The sequence below is a fragment of the Microplitis demolitor genome, chromosome 6 (genome assembly GCF_026212275.2).
Source record: "Microplitis demolitor isolate Queensland-Clemson2020A chromosome 6, iyMicDemo2.1a, whole genome shotgun sequence".
NCBI classification, from domain to species: domain Eukaryota; kingdom Metazoa; phylum Arthropoda; class Insecta; order Hymenoptera; family Braconidae; genus Microplitis; species Microplitis demolitor.
The window spans coordinates 1317336-1337969 of NC_068550.1; the positions used below are offsets into that span (position 1 = coordinate 1317336).

Consider the following 20634-nt stretch of genomic DNA (forward strand, 5'->3'; position numbering starts at 1 on the left):
CGCGTTCAGTAATGGTTCTAGAAATAGTTCTGGGGACCTTAAGGGAATAGAAAAAAATTTTATTTTTATACTTTTCTATAAAAAGTGCGAGTAGTAAAAAATTTAATACTCTCATGCTTTTCAGCGATACCTTTTACCACAATACGCCCTGGTGACGTAACGTGATATTTAAAAAAAAATTTGACACGCCCTTGTGGTTCCAAGGAACGGTACCAGGAACCATCAGAGCTTTTCTAAAAATTTTTGGATAAAAAGTACATTAATTACTAATAAAAAAAATTTGAATACTCCCTTATGCTTTCCGCCAGTACCTTTTGCTACAATACCCTCGTGACGTAACGCAGTAATTAAAAAAAACCTAATTACTAAGTAAATAATTATGAAAGGTGAGTATTAAAAAACAGATATTGTTTAGGCAGAAGCCTTTTGATTTTATTAAGAAACGTAATGAACTATATGTTTGTACTTGAGATTATGATACAGTATTGTATATAAATAAAGTGATATCTTACAAAGACCGCTTATTTATTTTTATTATATTTTTTTTGTTTTTTTCTTCTTTTTTTAACTTTTTTTTCTTTTGAATTTTTAACTTTTTTTTCATTCTATACAGTCTTGTAAGTTTATACATATTAAATAAAAATTACAATAGCGTTAATAATCTATTTAGGCTCCATTCATGCAAAATATATCACTCATACATAAAATCCATCCATCAGACAATACCTTACATTGTTTTAAATCTTTACTCTTTAAACCATTTTATTTATTAGTTAGGAAATAGCTTAGTATACATATTTTATTTTCCATTTTTTTTTCTTTAATATCAAGCATTTTTATTATTTTATGAGAAAAAATATATCCTACATATTTTAGTTATTTATTTATAATTTTTACTTTAGATAAAAGGAAGAAGATGAATTTATATCTTTTATTATTATTTCCTTACTTACAAATATGGAAAATTATTAATCCATAAGTAAAAATTTTTCACACGCAAAAAAAAAAAATTATTTTCATGGAATTTAAATTAATTTTTTTTTATAAATAAAAAAAAATATATATTTATACATGTATACTAAACAATAAGATTTTTTAAAAATTTTTCATTTTTTCAATCAATTCATTTCCATTTACAATATTTACAAACAGGTAAATCCTCATTTTTTTTCTTCTTTTTTTAAATAATTTAATTATCAATTTTTAAATGTGGCGGCATTTTTTAAAGTTGGATAAATCAAAGAATATTACAATACTATACACAAGGGTAGTCGTTAAAAATTAAATTTTCTCAGGCGCCCTATAAAAAGCTTCTTTTCTGTGAAAAAATCCATGGGGAATTTGGTTTTTTCTTTTTTAATAAAAAAAAAAACATATGCCTCAGGACGATCAAATTTCATTTTTCGATACGATCGCGGTTTTTTTAAAATATCTCATGAAATATACAAATTAAAGGAAAAATTCACAGGAACAATTTTGTAGGAAATTAAATTCTTGACAAAAAAGGTCATATTCATTTTTTTTATAGAATGTATATTTACGAAGATATTTCGAAAAAACTTTTTCAGATCATCAATTGAGCACCTGAAGAATTAAGAATGTTTAAAATAACGTTTTTTTAAAATATATTTATAAAAACAGATTTTATGAAAAAAATGAATTTGACCTTTTTTGTCAAGAATTTAATTCCCTACAAAATCGTTCCTATGATTTTTTCCTCTAATCTACATATTTCATGAAATATTTAAAAAAAACCGCGATCGTATCAAAAAATGAACTTTGATCCTGAGGTCTGTGCTATTTTTACTAAAAAGAAAAAACCAAATTACCCACGTGTTTTTTTTACTAAAGAAGCTTTTTATAGAGCTCTTGAGAAAATTTAATTTTTAACGCACCCTAATATATATGTATATATATTATGCTTTCGTAAAAAACTAACACGCGGGTTGTTATTTTTTTTAAACTACAATTGCATTAAAAAAAGGGAGAAAAAAAGTGTTACATTAAATTTGTTTTCTATCTTAAAGTGTACGATCCCGAGTAAGAATAATAAAAAATACTAATAATAAACGTACAATTGATTACATTAACAAGATAAGTTAGTTATTATTATTATAATTATTATTTTTTTTATGGCAATGCATTTCCACATGATTCCCGTAAATGGAGAATATTGTTTTAAATTTTTTAAATATGAACACAATCAATTGCTTATTTAGACAGTTGCGATGATAGTGCATATTAATTAATACTATCTTCAATAAAAATAATATTCATATAAAACGCACTGTCTCGCAGTAATCGATTTATAAATTTAATTATTAAATAATTAATATAATTTTAACAATTTTAAATTTAACTACCGATTATATATCCGAGTATGTTCGTTAAGAAAAAACCTAAACAATACAAACGGAGGACGATTAAAATTGTTAAATAATTAAATCACAGTGAAAACTGGAGACAGTTCAATTAATCATATCATAAAATCCATGGGATATTTAAATATTTATGTCGAAAAAACAAAAAATTCTTTGGTTCATTTTTCAGAAACTTGTTAAGAACCAATCAATTATTAATTATCATAGATAATAATGATTATTATAATTAAATATTAATAATAATTAAAATTTAAATCGGACATTACATCGAAAAAAATATCAAAATTATTTTAGTCAAATAATGCTTAAGATTACTGTTATTTTTTTTCTTTATATATATATTTATATCTTCGTTATTTTTTATATTTTTTTTTTTGCTTTTTGTCATTTTTTTATACGAAATAAAATGCAGAAATTTTTTAATAACTACGAGACGATAAACTCAATATCATACACATTTTTTTTTTTTTTTTCAACTCTAGACCGTATAGTAAATATGTAATTGTTATTATTATGTATATAATATATTGCTAAGATTATTCACAAGATGTGTAACAGTTTTGTTTGTCTGTATGTTATTAAATAGTTTAATAAATAAATCAAAGTGTAATTTTGACGATTAGCCTCGCGGATTTACCTGAGGAACTTTAATTCGTCTGGCAGAAATTTCTTTTTTTTTTTTTCTTAAATTCCTAGATTATTTTTAGTCACTTGAAATACCTCGCAATGTACAACAAAAAACTCACACAACATTTCATCACCGCACGCAGTCACCAGGTGTGCGGTTGCTAAAAGTCTTCTTACGTTTCTGCGCTTGGATCCTCGTGCCCGGACTCTGACTTCCGGCGTTACTACTGCTATTGTTATTATTATTATTAATAATATTATTGTTGTTGTTGTTACTGCTGGTGTTGTTGTTGTTATTAATGCTGCCATTGGTGTGATGTAAATTCTTAACTTTATTTTGGCCAAGGGTGTTGTTATTTATCCCACGTGGGTAAATGCCCCTGGAGTTGTGTTGATGATTTACTAAAATGATATGATGAATTTAAGGACCATCATCTATTTATAAATAATATACAAGTATATATATGTATACATATATTGTTATGCATGTATACATATATTTTTTCTAGTCTAATTCAATCGATTTCTACCATGGCCAGTTTTGTATGATTTTTTCCAATGATTTTGCGGGTACTGATTATTTTGCTGATTATTGTATGCATTGCGATCTCTATTACGATCTTCTATTTGTCCGCCGGTGTTGGGAGAATTACCCCGGCTGTGTTCTGAGTCCTGATGATGAAAAAATTTATATAAATTTCATAGAACACACAATTATTTTTATTTCTAAACAATAAATTTTTTTCACTGATTAAAATAATAAAATAGTTGAGTTTTATAAAATTAATTAAATGTAAATAATTACAGTATCACTGGCTGGTGCAGAAAGAGTCGAAGCATCTGAACCAGTTGAGCTAGATAATGAATCTAATTCAAGGACGGAACTGGGAAATGTCATTTTAATCCACTTCCTGTACTGGATAACTTCGTCAGTAACTCGAATTATTCGTCCCAATATACTGGAAACCAACAAACCAATCAATAATCATTATTATTTATGAAGGAATCATCATACGGTGGAATTAAAATTTATAAAATAGTTTAACTATTTAAGTACCTATGTTTCATAGTATCTATGGAGTTTGTTGGATTGACAGCTTGTGAAAGTACATGGTAAGCCCAGTCAAATGCGTCTTTAACATAGAGAGCTCCGTAACTACTACGTCCGATATCATTGCCGGGTGTCAAAGGATCTTCGATACATAATAATGATGGTCGATGTCCATCAATCATATCTCGTTGAACCTATTATCAATGTTATCATTATTTTTTTTAATTATCAAGACTGCGTACTGGACCTGGATAGAACTCCATTGTAAAAATATATTAATATATTAAATATAAATTACCTCTTCTTTAGAAATGTAAGTACCACCTTCCTTCACTCTAATTCCAGTCTTAACATAATTAAATTTTCTACCGTATAATTCTAAAAATTCGATAAGTAAAACTCCTAAATTAGAATTTTCAGGTGCATTCTGTCTAGGATGTAACTGCAAATGATTAGTCATATATTTATATACATATTATAAAGTATACCAAGAGATAAATAATAAGTAAATAAACATTGGAAATTTGGTTTAAAATGACAACACACCTGCAGGAAACTAATTGTCATAAGAATGAGACTATATGAAGATATTCCTCCCGTAAAAACTTCATTAAGATCTCGCTGTAATAAAAATTGTTTTAAAACCAGTACAAGTTTATCAAGTACTGGAAAACGTCGTTTGTAGTCTTTGATAAGTTCTGCAGATTTAACACCATTGCTCATATTAAAACTAATGTCTACTTTAATATCAGTTTCTTTGTCCGTTAATTTAATAATTGGTACACTAGCCTTGTCCAGCACTTTTATCGAGGACGGTTCTGCAATATCGTATTCCAGGAATTTATTTTCTAATGTAAACAACGGAAGGTTCGCCCATCTTCCGATAACAACCAGATCAATATCACTGTAATTTAAATAAATCCCTATTTATTTTAAAGATTAATTTTAATACTCGTAAGAATATTTTAATATATAAGCAGTAGATTCTTGTTTACAACCTAAAGCTCTTGGTTTGCAGTCAGTGTAAATAAAAATTACCAGGGATTAAAATTAATTTACCTTGTGGGTAAATAGAGACCAGTACGAAAACTTCCAAATACTTCAACTTTTGATTCTGGCCACTGCTCATAAATAATTGTCTCAATTCGCCTGACAACACGTACTCGCAAATTGTGCTCTTCAATTGTCGGGCACATGTAATTGTAGAAATCGACTATTTCTTCATGGAGTCTAGGAAAAAAGAAAAAAAAAATTACATATATATATATGTATATATATATATATATATCATATTTATTTCATCATATCAAGTCATCAGATGAGTTATCGCAAGAATAGTCATCGTCATTATCATAATAGTCGTGATCGTCAGCATTATCACTGCTGATAAATAAAATAGCCAATAAATCTAGTCATCATAATTATCATGATAATTAAAATTTCCAACATCTTGGATCGTAAAATCTCACGTGTAATTTCTAACCTCTTGTAATAAAAGCGCCCTCGTGCGGATTGCGGTCCGCTCTCAAAATATATTCAAGGCTAGCGAAAGATGTTGGGTAAAAAAAAAGTAACTGGATGGAGGAGCGACTGAAAGTACGTCGAAAAAATTCTAACCCCTAAATAAAGTAACAGCAAACAAATAATATATATTTATAATAAATAAAATATGTACATACCCGATAATTCCCGCGCTGTAATGCTTGTTGGGAATACGCCAAGGACACCCTCCGTACATGCCGATCAGCGAGTCCTGATTGTAGTTCATACCATAAGTACTTGCACGGTTGTCGTTTTTCCTCCTCGACGGGTTGTAATAAATATTTGACGTTACTATTTGATTACGTTGGTTCGTTGTGTTGCGTTGATCCTCATTAACGCGGTTGTTAATACTCGTGGTTGTGTGGCTGTCGATTGAAATAAAATCCTGAGCGCTTTTGTTGCCAGTAGTAGCCATTGCTGTTGGTACACCACCACCACCACCACCACCAACACTAGTAACTACACTGTTACTGTTACTATTACCCGTCCCTCCGCCACCGCCGCCAACACCAACACCACCACCGCAGCCTATTATGCTGTTTTCGTTTTTTAATGTCAATGAATCAAGGCCTTTTTCAGCAACCCAAATTTCCAGCCACAAATCTTTCGCTGGCCCGAACTGCTCCGGTTGATACCAGCCGATAGTAGGATCCATTAAAAAAAGGACACTTTCCACACGGGACACGGCCTCGGTGGTGTGTGTCGATGGTGATATCCCGCGCGGCCGAATCCAACACGACCCGCCGGGGTTATTCTGACAACACTAACAGCACAACACCTTTAACCAATTATTTATAATTATTTATAATTAGGAACTTTTTTATTTAATTTTGTGTTTTATCAGACGTAATATCTGTTGTCTTAATGAGAAACCCCATGCATACAGGTGTTGCACCCGTGATATTAGATCCGCGATAGATGTCGCGCATTAAATTTATAAAATACTTTGAGAAAGGAACAATCTAGAATATAGCGAGACTCATATGTAAATCTACTTACGCGATCGCGGCTACACTTGCGCTTTATTGCGCGGCTGCGCAATTCGCGCCGCGTTTCAAAATTTTTTATCTGACATCTGACGGCTGTGGAAAAACAAATTTTATTTAGTTAAATTACTAATTGTAACTTAAATATTTTATACTTACTGATTACTTGTAATTATTAATTAATAATTAGCAATTAATAATTCATAATTAGGATAAATAATTATTTTATTGAAATATTTTGAAAAAGATGGCAGCACTGGAATTTTAAATTTAGAATTTTAGTTTTTAATAAAAAAAAAAAAAATTTTTATAAAATTATTGTTATTATTAATTTTAATTTACTATTTCTATGTCATGGGTAATTAGTTTGTAATTTTGAAAGCTAATTAATTTATTTTGGAAAGAATACGCGGCAAATTTGAATTCTATCTGACATCTGACGGGAACTTTTGAAAAATTAAAATTACTTCAATTAATTAGTAATTACAAAATATAATTACAGCTCAGTAATAATTAACAATCACCAATAAATTTCAAAAATTATTTTATTTAAATAGTAATAATATTTTTCCAAAGATGGCGGGGCTTGTAAATTATAAATTCCGAATTTTAGAGTTTAAATAAAAAAAAGAAATAAATTTTTGATGAAATTAAAATTTTATTCAAAAAATTAAATTTTTAAATGAGTTTTTGAATTACAAAAGCTATTAATTATTTGAAAAATACTTGTTCTACCAGCAGATGGTAATTTAAGCTGCGCAAAAGCCAGAGTGTCAGCTCTTGATGTCTCATGGTCATTGGTTCGAAAAAACTTAGTCGGAGATCGGCAAACAGTGACCACCAGTACACTTAGTAAAAATTAATCTGCAAAATGGCCTCATTGTGCAGAAACGCAGTATTCAGAGTATGTAGCCGTTCGTTTTCCAAAGCTCCAGTTTGCTATAAATACGACAAATGGCGTAAGTAATTTATCTACAACTTGATCGCTCAACTAACCATAATGTTATTGATTATTATCCGACACAACTACATTATGTAATTCAGTCGATGTGATGGATTTAGACTGAGACACGGCAATGGCCTCCCTGCAGTACCTAGACATTATTTATAATATTTTTCACATGCTACTTACCCTCCATCAATTAAATTAACTTACCAATCAATTATAAACCTACATGTCATTAATCAATAATATTTTTATTTTATCAGAAATGCCCGACCCTATGGATTTGGCAACTGGTCTAGAGAAACGAGAACTTCTAGCTTATCAAGCCGGAAACGATGTAAGGCTTAATTATTTAAACTATCATCAATTAAAAACCTTTTATTGAAGACTTAATTACTGAAAATAAAATAATTATTGTAATTTGACAGGATCCTTTTATGATGAAAGGCGCAGTCCGAGGACCTGGTACTAAAGATCAACCAAATGAAATTCCAAGTGCATTCGACAGTCGTATCATCGGCTGCGTTTGCGAGGAAGATTCCACCAGTATACTCTGGATGTGGCTACACTCCGGGATACCAAAGCGCTGTAAATGTGGACACTGGTTCAAACTTGTTAAGAAAACTCCTATTTAAAATGTTTACACTTAACTAGAAAAAAGAAAAAAAAATACATTTAATAACAACAAATATTCGCATAAATTAGTCGATTGTTTGCAGTTACTTTAGATAATAATAATAATAATAATATCCGATAGTTATTATTATGATTAAATTACATTACATTAATTTACTTATAACTAAGGGTGGATTTATTTGCGACAATACCAATCTGTCCTTTACTTCTCCTTTTATGTAGAGAATTTATTCTCGTTGCGTCGCAATTATTATTTTGGTGGATAATTTGGTAATTATCTAGGGCGCAAAACGAATCTAAACAATGAGTAAAGTGAAGATTTATTATTGTGACTGTTATTGTTATTATTATTATTAACTTTCTGTCAATGTACATAAATAATACGAGTTTAATGATAATAAATATCGAGAAAACTTATTTAATTGATACAGTAATTTGTTGTACTGAGATTATTTTTTTTATTTGGCGCGTTTATTTTGATTAACATTAAAGTATAAAATCTTATTATCTATTTAAATTAAGACATTACTTCAAATATAAATAGACATTTTTTTTTACTTAAATTATTGTGGTAAATTTAAATTGTAATTTATTTATTTTTAAATTATGATCGGAATTGGTGACAAGACCAATAGCGAGACAGTTGAGGGAATTTTGAAGTTTTAGTAAAAAAATTTGATTATAAAATCGCGCGATATTTAAATTGAAAAATTTTAATTGACGTAAATATGAGGATTTTTTTAACAATTAGTCAAAGTATAAGAAAATTTTAGGGAAATCGTGAAAATGCAGTAGTGGGGCAAGTTTGGAAATTATTTTTTTACGGATTTGAATTTGGAAAATTTCAAAAAATGAATAATTATCCCGCCGCTGGTTTCGTTATTTTAAAAAAAAATTAGTTGGCATACAACATGACCGTGATATGACTGAGCAAAAAATCTATAAAAATTACAACCTAAATAATTAACAATGCAATTTTCAAATAATAAGTTATTGATTAAAAGTATCCGTGCTGGTATCTTTACAACTTTCTGAAGTTGTTTCACCACTACCGGGATTTTTTGAACTTTCTATTGAAGATTTATCAATATTATTCGTGATGGAACAGTCTGCTGAAGTTTTTTCTTCATTATTACTATCAATAGCAGCAGCAGCAGCAGCGGCGTCGTTAAAGCTTTCTTCCATAATATTATTTGCACTCAAAGAGTTCGTTAAAGTCGAAGTTGAAGAAGAAGTAGACACTGAAGCAGGAGCAGAATTATCGGAGTCACTTCTTTTAGTCACTTGCGCAACGACATTTATATAATTGGAAGGTATCAAACCAACGCGGCTCTTGTCAGTGGCTCTGGACCAACCGGGTAAATTTTTCGGTTGCAAAGATTGAGGGGCGAGCCACACTTTTTGTCCAGCTCTCAGACTCATTTCTTCAGCGGAAGCTGCATTGAAGTCATAAATCGCCGTGGCCCAGTACACGGGCTCATTTAATTCGAACCATGCTTGCGGATTGTCCGCTGAGGATCGCGATATGCTGGCGCTGTTCACTAGCTTGTGAACAAGATAAGGAATAGCTGCTAGAAGGCTGAAGAATAAAAGGATCGGCCAAGTCATTGGACCCTTTTTATCTCCACTAGCCGCCTCGAGCACAGACTTTTGCCACAGACTTTCGTCACTTGGATCCGTAGCTGATAATCCTGGGTAAAATAAATCAACAGTTTATTTAAACCCGCGTAATTTATTAGTTTAAAATATATCACTTACCTAATTTGTACGCTATGTACTTATATAACCATTTAGCGAATCTAATAAGCGCGAATGTACTCAACAACTGTCCAAACATCGACCTCACTTTCCCTACATTTTCAGCTACACTCACAATAGCACGAAATGAACTAGACATCGCCATGAAAGTCGACTCCAGCATCATCGTGATTGAGGAAAATGTGTGAATTATTGACTGGATTGACTGGAATGCCGGTCTCGTGCTTTCTTCAGCAAATTGGATCAGTCTATTTTCCACGTCTCCGCTTGGACCCAGTCCTGGATAAGTTGAACCGTAAGGATACGACCCGTAGCCATGTGAGTATTGGCTGTAAGGGAAACTGTTCCCGTAACCGTACCCTCCATAACCTAAGACTGGAGTGCTCATATAAGGACGATAGACTCCATAATTTACTGCTGCTCTTGGAGGTACCGGTGGCGGTCCATTAGCACCAGGTGTATAAGCTCCCCCGCTTTAATTAAATAATTAATAATTAATGGAGCATTAGTTGATAATTTATTGACGTAATTAATTACCTGGGTATAGAACCTGGTCCTGATTTAAATTGGTTGAAAGTTGATGTGTTTGGCCTTTGATTCATTGTTTCAAATAAAAGACGGAATTAAACTGGAGGTAAAATTAACAAATTGATCAAAGTTCAATGATTGGGTACTGTTATTATTATTTATTGTAATAAACAGATCGTAGTATTGATGTGTCAAAAGAAATGAAAATTTAATGAATTCACTTATTGATTATAAATTTTATAATAAATACTCAGTAATAATAATTTTAAAATAATAATTATTTACAAATCACTAAATTATTTTTAAACATCTTGATTACAAATAAATAATAATTAAATAATTACTAAAAAAAATGTTAATGTCATTTTGTGTAATTTATTATTATCGATTTTAATATCTATCGATTTGTTTTTCCACCGGCGGCAAAATAACAGAATTTAAAAAATCAAAAGTCGAATCATTTTTTTTAAACTAAATAAATAAGTAATTAATTACAAATAATTGTAATTGCAATTTATTTTAATCACTTATAGACAAAAAAATAAATAATAATAATATTTTTTTATGGTCATAATAACAATAGTATAAATTTGAAGGCTTGTTTTTAAACAGCTCCCGGAATTAGTCTCCGGTAGATTTTATTGGTCGAATTTACCGCCGTCTCGACCAATAAAAATCCTCGGATATTAACAAACTTGATTGGGATTACTTATTAAAAAAAATGCTTTATAAAAATAAATAGTTAAGACCTAAAGCAGGAGACTTTGCAGACTCTTGTCAATCGTCAAGTGAATTATAAGTAAACGGACGCGATTGAAACCGAGTTTTGCTATTAAAAATAATATTTATTATTATTATTACTACCATTTATTTACATCTGAGATTTTATTGAATTTTCAAAGTACATAAATTTGTTAATTAATTAATTTTAATTTAAATACTGGTAATTAGTTAGAAAAATCAAAATTAATGTAGTAAATTAAGTAATTGGTAATAAATAATTGATGTTAGTAAAGGAATCTCATTAAAAAAATTTTTTAAAAATACCGCGGGCCTGAAATTTATACCGCTATCATTTACTTGTAAGTATAATTAAGTAACTCTTTTTATAAACACAAGTATTTGTATAAATGTATAAATATTATTATTTCATATATGTGTACTGTAAGTATGCATGTAATATGAACAACAAAGAAGTGTTACAGGATGTTAAAAATTCCATGCATAACAATAGCAAAAATAACTCAATAAAAAAGAAATTTATATATTTATATATTTTTGAATACTTGTTATATAAATATTCACCTCAAACTGTCCTTTATTTAAAATAAATATTTATTTAATGTTTTTTCTGAATTTATAATTCATAAATTAATTATTGATCGCGGGCTATTATTAAATTAACATTAAATTTATAATGTATGTATATTTTTTAACAGATAACAGTAATAAATAACACGGAGTAAGGAGAATAATAATTTAATAATAATAATAATAATAATGGAAGGAGTTGGAGGTGTTTTAACAGCAGAGCGTAGCCCGGCTCGTGCTAATTTGCACGTGGCTTTCACAGAAAAAGGTGAAGTTAAAGAAAAACGTGAGAAATTTCTCACAGCTAAATATGGTTCACATCAGATGTCTTTAATTAGAAAAAGACTTGCCGTTGAGATGTGGCTCTTTGATGAACTTCAAAAGCTCTATGAATCTGTGGTAAAATTATTTTTAGCTGTTTGTTCTTTTAATTTATTTAATTATTCTCATTATTTATTGTTTACTTTTAATTGTTTATTGTTATTGTTATAGAGTGATAATGGCAAAAGTCGAGAAGTCGAAGTTGATATTGATGAGTTATTAGATATGGATAGTGATGATCATAGACGAACTTTTTTACAAGTAAGTTTATTATTTATTTTTTTTTTTTAATGGAAATTATTTAATTAATTTATTCATTAATTAATTATAGGAACTGTTGGTCGATGCTAAAAAACCCCATGATGTAAAGGTAATTTAATTATGATATTGAAGTTAATTATGAGTGTGAATATAGCAGACGTCTGACAAATTTTAAATTAAGTGCATTTTTATAAATATTTTTTTAATTATTACTCTACTTATTTATAATTTTTAATTTGTCTGTCTGCTACATTCACACGTAAATTAATTGATGTCTAATAAATTTTAGATTTTTTTCAAAATGATAAATTAGAAGAACTTTGCTAAAAAAGTCTGGAAATTGTTGATTGTCTACTAACTTGGGACGATTTTTCTTTAATAATTTTAAATGAAATTTATTTTCAATTTATAGAAATTTATAAATGATTTGCTAGAGAAGGCAAAAACACTCTGAAAAGTATGTACCTGCCATGGATTAGATCTACTGATACGCAAGGTCGTGATTTGCTCAGCTTTTTTATTAATATTAGAAGAGGTCAGTGAAAAAAAAAAAAATATGTGAGTTATCAATTTATATATTAATTGATAAAAAACATTAAATTTATAAATTTGATAAAGCTCAAATGAGTTAACGGCAAATAAGACAGCGTATTTTAATATTTTATTTACTAACTATTAACTATTAATTATTATTATTATTAATATTAATATTTTTTATTTTATCAGCTAAGAGTTTATTAAACTAAGATTTAATTACACGACTGAATCCCTACTTAATTTATATTCGCTTTCGATGATTTTTTAATTAAATTTATTTGTCTGATTGATTTTTAAAGTAACAGTAATATTTTTCGCTGGTGGAAAGTTTAAAAGCGATGCCATCCATTTAACAATCGCGTGGCAAAGTTTATTGATGGTACAAAAAAAAAACAAATTTGAAAAATAAAAAATTTGTCAGAGCAATAGATTTTTTAAATTTGTATGAGTAAATTCCAGTTGCGCTATAAAAATTTGTGTAATAAAAAATAAAGTCAAGTACGTAAATAAAAGAAAAATAATATTAATCACTAGAACAGAGACACGTGGCACTTAAAATTAGTAATTTGTATAACGATGTAATAGGCAAGTCAATTAAGTGCCAAATAGATGAATCACGTTCCAAAAGTACTTTAGAAGTAACTAAAAAAATAATTTTTAAAATAATAAATTTAAATAAATAGTTAAGATGTATATCTATAGAAATGTCTAGTGTCTCGCGTGTTCTGGTAGCTCTAGATTTATTTTATTATCGTTATTTCTGTCGATATTATTGTCAATAAATTTATTCAGAGACGAGAGATCGGATTAGAAGAAAAGAGAAGGAAACTGATATCACTTATCGATTTTAAAAATTTGATAAATTTTAGCTAAATTATTTATAATACTGTTGAAGTTTTAATAAATAAATTCGGCGTTTATCTTCTTTACTGTTAATTAAATATTATTACTGTCGTAATTATTTAAATAAAATGAATTTTAAATTTAAATTTAAATATCACTGCCGAAATGAACCAAATCTATGGCTTGGAATTCAATTAAATGAAACTATTGGTAACATCTGGTAGTAAAATGTAATCGCTTGAGTAGACACATATCTTTTAATTATCTCTCTGCATATCTGAAGATTTACTAAAAAAAATTAAATAAAATTAAAAAGTCAAAAAAAAAATTGTATACGTGATATGAATTATCAATTAGGCCACGTGTGAAAATAAAAATGTCATTATTATCTCAGAGAATGAAATTTATGTTAATATTGAATAAGCATATAAATACTCAGACTTTACATAAATAATTTACAAAAAAAAAAAAAAACTTATTTATTTACAACAGATCAAAAATAAGTAAAATAATAGTCAAGGCAATTGTCAAAATTATTTAAAAAAAATAAACAAACTGCCAAAGATTTATTTCACTGATAACAAGATAAGTTAAAAAAAGAAAAATTAAATAAATAAAAAAAATGTATCAAGTACACTTGGTGCTTAAATAATTTGTGATTTTATTTTTAAAAAATAATTTACATACAAATGGTCTCGTTTAAGTTTTTATTTTTTTTTATCACTTTTTTTTTTAAATACTAGATTTTTATTATTAATTATAAATTTATTTTTTCTTTAATTATTAAAACTTACAATCAACGAAAATTGCGTCGATAGTCCAGAGTTTTTTTTTTTTTATTTAAAGTGTTTTTTTTTTATAAGGGTTACAATTTAAATTCAAATATCAAATTTAAAAGTTTATCAAAGCACTTGGGAGTTTTCATTTAAATTACGTCAATTAAAGTTTTAAGAGGTTGGGAAAAAAATTAAAATCTCTGGATCATGAGTTAACTCGAATGTTCCATGACGTATAAATTGTCTTGATAACGTAAAGTTCATATCGGGTTAATAATAATAAACATAAAACAAATAAAATATTATCATTATATATAATTTATCAAGAAAACTAAGAGGCATTAGAGATCACTTAAAAATTAAGTAATCAATTGTTTACATAATTAATTTTTTGAATTACTCCACTTGCTTATTAATTAAAATTAGCTTTTATAATTAAATAATTAATGAATTGTTTTGTTGAATTTATATATCTTTGTACTTCCAGTAGGATTTTAAATAGGCTATTGTTTTAAAAATCTTTTGTGTGAAGAGTGTTTGTAAAAAAAAAAAAGAAAGAAAAAAAATCAATTCGTCTACGCTTTAAATTATAAATAAAAATGCAAACATTCGCTGATCGTTAGTTAAAAACTCTAGGTAGCAGGCTTCCATGTGAACACGAGGACCCTTGAGAAGGGAATTCAAATAAAAGGAGCAAGAGCAAGAGCTTGTTAATTTTTAATTTTAAAAAACGTGCATCGATCGTGTGTGATTTATAGTACCGCTAAAATGTACTCAGGATTATCAATGCATTGACATGTTAACGATAAACAATTTATCATCTCAATCAATTTTTTGTTGTCTTTTTTTTATGTATAATAATATAATATAATATATATATATATATAATATAAATATTACAATAGATGATAATAGCAGTAGAATTTTATAACAAATCCAATTACGCATTTATTTTTAAACCTTTTTTTAAATTTTAAAAATATACGCGCCAAAATTTTATTAAATTTAAATTTGTCATAAGTATGTCCAAGCGCACTATTGTTTTAAACACAAATATAACATACAATTGATAGCAAAAAAAAAAAATTAGATGGAATTATAATTATAATTATAGTGTGTGTCTATTTACTGTGTTTTTGTTAACCGGTAGAGTAAAAAAAATGTATCAATCAGAAATAAATATTTGTTTGGCGTTAATTATGAATTTTATTTCCTACAAGGTGAGCCCAATTTTTTATTCCAATTACTTATCACTATTAATTAAAAAATTTGAAATTTTACACAAACGCTTACATGAAAAAAAAATTCAAAAACTGTCTGAAGTCTAATTATGGTTGTTGTCTATTCAAAAAAGTGTCGGCACTAAATATCACTACGTCTAATTATCAATCAGAGTATCATGCGTTTGAATTTGACAGCCACAATATCATACGTAAAAAGATGATGGAAGAAATAAATAAAATAAAATAGTGTCAATAATTGGGCCTTTTACTACAGTAAGCTGCTGTAAAATATAATTACAAAAATTTCTGATGAAAAAAAATTAATTAAACGAATTTCCAAACTGTCAATTATCAATAAGTTTGTATTGATAAATTTATTTATTAATATTGTACAATTATTAAATAATTTAATGTTTTGTTTTGGATATCGAGGTTGCCTGCATCTGTTTACTGCCGCTGAGAACAATAAATGGGGACTGAGTTTCCTTTTGCTTAGCCTGAAGAAGATTTAGAGTACCCAGAGGTGTGTCAGTTGATGACATGCGTTTCATCAATACTTCTTGCTCGGCTTTCTTCATTCTCTTCTCAACTTTATTCTTACCCGGACCTTTACCGTGGAATTTGTGGGATAAATATCTGAAAGCTTCTTTAGCGCTGAGCACGTGACCTTCGTCATCAATGTATTCCAATTTAACATTAGGCTTGAAACCGTCTTTCTCTTTAAAGTCGGACGAGGGCCCATTGAATCGGTCTCTGCGTCCAAATTTGTCGTCGTCTCCGCCGTAAGTTTTGTCCTCGATCGAGTAATTCTGGGCTTGGAGATGAGCGAACCGGCTCGCTGATGGTCGGTTGGTGTCTTCTTTCATCAAGTATCCTTTGCTCATGGCTAACCGCAGAGCGCCGCCGACTCCCTGACCCAGAGACGGCTCAGCGTCCAAGATAGCCGCTTCCAGTGTAACTGGTTCACGTTTTACTTCGTCTAGTTTTACGGTATTCCAAGCACCGCGTCCATCATCCGGGTCTTCGGACTCCATCGGCTCTTCTTTCACCTCCTCCAATTCAAAGTCCATCATCTCGCGATCGTCATCCTCGCGATTTCCCGCCAGTCCATAGGTAGGAATTTCTCCAAGTGTACGACAGAATTCAGCAGTTGCATTTAATGTTATATTCCCAGATATATTTTCTTCACTAGCTGATTCTTTTTTAATTAAATCAAGAATTTTATCGTTGAAAGCAACTGATGACTCTCTCCAGCGCTTCGTTTTACTCAAAGCGCGATTTACTTCAAGATCTTTATCATCATCTTGGATCTTAATGTTCGTCAAATTTTCCGAGGGCATTTCATAATCAGCGACGTCCAAAGTATCCGATGAATCAACTTTGACTTTAGTTTCCTCGGGCTTCTTCCTCCTGCGACTTCCCAAATCTCTCAAATAATCCGTACTGTCAGGAACCAGATCATCTGCTTTGAGAGGTTTATTTTGTCTTATCTTCCTCACTTTCTTTTTGCGTTTCTTGAATTTAGCGAGCTCCTCTTCATTGTAATACTCGCTAGCCAACTTGGGTTCATCCAGCTTCAGACTCTCGAGCCGTTTGTTAGCCAGCCGCTGCTTTACTATTTCAGAGCGCCGTTGCTGCACTTCCTTGGCATTATCAACTCCCAAAATAAAGCTCTGCTTCTTCTCACCCTCGATCTCTTCGTCATATTTCTCGAGGACGTGATTCTTAGGCAGACCAAACTCATCATAATTGTCCTCGTCGTAAGCGTCGTAACCGGGTTTCTTTAGTTTGTTGTGAACATTACGCTTGTAGACTTCGTCATCGCGTATGTTTACGTTCACCAGGACATCATTGCCCTCATCAAGAACTCCTTTGTCCTGAAGGGTCAGAATTACTGTTTGTCCTTCAGTAAAAGTTTCCTACAATGAAAAAATTTCACAAATAAAAATAATGATAATAAAAATTTATTTATAAATAAATAAAATAGCTTACAATATTGTGCTCGACTCTAAGACCCCGTAGATCCTTATCAGAATAAGCAGCCCGCCTGTCATTCCTGACTTCCTCTTTCACCAAATCTTCAATACCAAATTCAGCATCCAGTTGATCCAATTGCTTGGCTCTCAACTCGGCCTTCTTTTTCTCTTCCTGCAGCTTACGATTCTTCTCAATCCAAGCCAGAGCATCCTCATCAGAGTCATCATCCCCAAGTGTCCTAATTTTCGACAAATTTGATTCAATAACTCGCTTCTGCTTCTGTACATTGAGCCGATCTCTGATCTTTTCAGTTTTCAATTTCTCAGCAGTATTCTGTGCTGGCTTATGATAAAATTCACCCAAGTCATCTTTTATTTTATTGGGCTCATCTTTTGAGGGTGCGGAATTGACTTCCAGTGGCTTTAATCCTATTTTAGCACGAATCCTATTGGTCTCCTCAATGGACAATGATTGAGAAGAATTACCAGACGCTGATCCGCTGGTTCGTGGAGCCGGTGATGGAGTTCGTGGACGTGATATTTCTGGTGGTGGCGGAGTAGCGTCATGACTGCGGGATATTTTTGGTGGCGGTGGTGGAGTACTAACTATTTCCACTACAGAAAATAATCTTATGTAATGAAAAACCAAAAAAACGTCATTAATAATATTAATCACATTTAATATATTTATTTATAATTGTATTTAAATACTTACCATCACTATCATATTCTTTACGTTCTTTCCTCTTGTGTTTTTTGTGATGACGATGTCGCTCACTTTTCTCCGGCTCTGGGCTGTAAGATCGTGAGCGACTGCGATGACGTTTTTTCTTAGATTCTTTATTTTTATCAGACTTGTGCCGTTTGTTAGAACCCATTATTCAATTAAAATAATCAAAAATGTATCTATATATTTATATATTTATTCCACAAAATCAGCAGACCAACCCCAAACAGACTGAAACACACAAATTTAACGTCCGTAAACGTCGGCCACCATAACCTAGAAATATTGCGCGCGCATCGCTAAAAAATTCATCCATGCGCACGCGCTGCGCGAGTTTTAAAATTCAGCGCAGGGCGGCGCGAAAATTCAAATTTAGTTCTGAGAAAAGAATCGGGCGATTAATTTAAAGTGTTATTAACAAATACTGAAAATTAACACATAATTAATTAATTAATGAGTAGTTAAACTATTAATGTTTATGATTTAATTAATAAATGAATGAACTAAAAGTAAATTAATGTGGTTATGATTAATAATCCGGAGAATGTAAAAAGAATTTAGTAGATAAAAATAAAAGATAAATTTCCGGTACTCGATTCGTAAATTGTTAAACACTTCTGAGGAATCTTTAGTTTGAATGATGGAGAAAAAGCATTAACATGTTTTTTAGGGTAGAAAAAAAATAAAAAACAGACAGAAATTATTATTGTTGTTATTTCTTATGAATTGTCCGAGTCAGCATATTTTTGTTGGTGGGTCGTTTGAGATCCCGACTACCTGAAATTGTCATTAGGTTAGTCGGCCTGTTAAACACATAAAGAGAGATGAAGATGAAGATGATGATGACGAAGAGTAAGAATAAGAACAAGAACAAGAACAAGAATTAAAGATGAATAAGAGGGAGCAGAAGGTGGTCTCAAAATTATCTATTCTTGTTATGCTAACGGTGAGATGAAACGTTTTTTATTTATTTTTTTTTTATTTTCTACGTTCTTTTAGTTTTTGTTTTACCCTCCCACTTATATTGCCGGTGAGTTTATCTCAGGATGAAGCCATTATCGCTGGTACAATACGGTCATCTGGATTCTAGCTCTGGATGATGCGAAGAGACGACTTGGGACTGATATATAGACTTTGATGTTCGGATGCCGGGTACGAAAATTGGTGGGATGAGATTTAGATGAAAGATGGAGTCAGGAGGTTCTGAAAAAAGACCTGAGGAGAGGGAGAGACAGAGGCAAGGGAAGGTTTAAAAATGAGCTAGGCTTCCTGTATGTGTTAGTATTTAAGTTGGCGGTTTTAGTTCGTGTAGTAGGTCCCTTTTGGTTGTTTTATCTCTGGTCCGCGGGTTCGGACACAGGCACGGGCCAGAAAAAATAAAACAAAGAGTTGCCACGACCGAAAGACCGAGAGCATCATGACCACGACCAAGAGCAAGAGCAAGAGCAAGACTATCAAGACCAACGACGAGTCAACGTTGCTTGGGGGTACACTTCACAAATACTAATACAATCGACGGACCGCATTCTCTACCTGTGTGGTAAAACGCTCACTCAGGACCCCAAGGGACATTCAAAAAACAAAGACTATTCGACGTCCTGTTCTAACATGACCCCTCATTATGAAACAATTTCCACATTCTACCGTCCCCGCTGAACAAAGAGAAAGGCCCCTACTTTATATACTAATACATACATATATAAATAATATACATATATATACGACTACTATCGCATCTACTTACAACTACACTTTATTATTATTACTACACATATACGACCCACGCGTTTTTTTTATACCAAAAGTGTACCGAAATTATTGCTCCCCTCTATCAGGAATTTGTAAAACATTTTATTTAATTAATTCATAAATTTAATACTTACATTATTATTTTCTCTTAACACTTATTTCACTAAAAAAACAATTAGCTCTTAAATTTAATAATAAAAAAAAATTTTGGAGTAAAAAAAAAAGTTTGCGAATTAATTTAAACGCGATTTATTAATTGAAATATTTTTAAATACAAAAGCCTTTAAAATAATAATAATAATGATAATAATAATATATAAATATGTTTTCAGTATTTAAATATTAATATACATAAATATAAAAGTTATACAATATGATGTCGAGATGATTTTTAAAAATTAATATGGTAAATAATAATAACTAAGTCTAAAATAAATAAATAAAATAAATTGATT

General features: G+C 30.1%; 5 protein-coding genes across 6 annotated transcripts; 2 read left to right on the top strand and 3 right to left on the bottom strand.

Moving 5' to 3' along the window:
- Nucleotides 1-1812: 1812 nt before the first annotated feature.
- On the bottom strand, nucleotides 1813-6591 carry LOC103575686 (terminal nucleotidyltransferase 4B). The gene is made up of 8 exons (XM_008555561.3): nucleotides 5739-6591; nucleotides 5119-5289; nucleotides 4606-4963; nucleotides 4358-4501; nucleotides 4066-4253; nucleotides 3814-3967; nucleotides 3539-3680; nucleotides 1813-3410 (listed from the first exon to the last, which is right to left on the bottom strand). Exons 1-8 carry the CDS (start codon nucleotides 6254-6256, stop codon nucleotides 3139-3141), a joined length of 1947 nt encoding a protein of 648 aa, XP_008553783.1. The 5' UTR covers nucleotides 6257-6591; the 3' UTR covers nucleotides 1813-3138.
- A 786-nt stretch (nucleotides 6592-7377) lies between these two features.
- LOC103575688 (cytochrome c oxidase subunit 5B, mitochondrial) lies at nucleotides 7378-8586 on the top strand. Its single transcript, XM_008555562.3, has 3 exons — nucleotides 7378-7546; nucleotides 7797-7870; nucleotides 7962-8586. The coding sequence occupies exons 1-3, from the start codon at nucleotides 7459-7461 to the stop codon at nucleotides 8166-8168; spliced, it is 369 nt and encodes a 122-aa protein (XP_008553784.1). The 5' UTR covers nucleotides 7378-7458; the 3' UTR covers nucleotides 8169-8586.
- Nucleotides 8587-8678: 92 nt separating this feature from the next.
- On the bottom strand, nucleotides 8679-10998 carry LOC103575689 (peroxisomal membrane protein PEX13). The gene is made up of 3 exons (XM_008555563.3): nucleotides 10465-10998; nucleotides 9928-10400; nucleotides 8679-9860 (listed from the first exon to the last, which is right to left on the bottom strand). The coding sequence occupies exons 1-3, from the start codon at nucleotides 10527-10529 to the stop codon at nucleotides 9160-9162; spliced, it is 1239 nt and encodes a 412-aa protein (XP_008553785.1). The 5' UTR covers nucleotides 10530-10998; the 3' UTR covers nucleotides 8679-9159.
- A 183-nt stretch (nucleotides 10999-11181) lies between these two features.
- LOC103575690 (protein phosphatase 1 regulatory subunit 14B) lies at nucleotides 11182-15982 on the top strand. Of its 2 annotated transcripts, none has more exons than XM_008555565.3 (5): nucleotides 11182-11537; nucleotides 11895-12165; nucleotides 12259-12348; nucleotides 12419-12457; nucleotides 12638-12732. In XM_008555565.3, exons 2-5 carry the CDS (start codon nucleotides 11956-11958, stop codon nucleotides 12659-12661), a joined length of 363 nt encoding a protein of 120 aa, XP_008553787.1. In that variant the 5' UTR covers nucleotides 11182-11537; nucleotides 11895-11955; the 3' UTR covers nucleotides 12662-12732. The 2 variants fall into 2 exon arrangements, with proteins under 2 accessions (XP_008553787.1, XP_008553786.1); XM_008555564.3 differs by lacking the exon at nucleotides 12638-12732 and adding an exon at nucleotides 12761-15982 and having other exon boundaries at nucleotides 11186-11537.
- Nucleotides 15983-16060: 78 nt separating this feature from the next.
- Nucleotides 16061-18690, bottom strand: LOC103575691 (U4/U6.U5 tri-snRNP-associated protein 1). Its single transcript, XM_008555567.1, has 3 exons — nucleotides 18419-18690; nucleotides 17720-18318; nucleotides 16061-17646 (listed from the first exon to the last, which is right to left on the bottom strand). Exons 1-3 carry the CDS (start codon nucleotides 18579-18581, stop codon nucleotides 16135-16137), a joined length of 2274 nt encoding a protein of 757 aa, XP_008553789.1. The 5' UTR covers nucleotides 18582-18690; the 3' UTR covers nucleotides 16061-16134.
- Between the last annotated feature and the right edge of the window lie 1944 nt (nucleotides 18691-20634).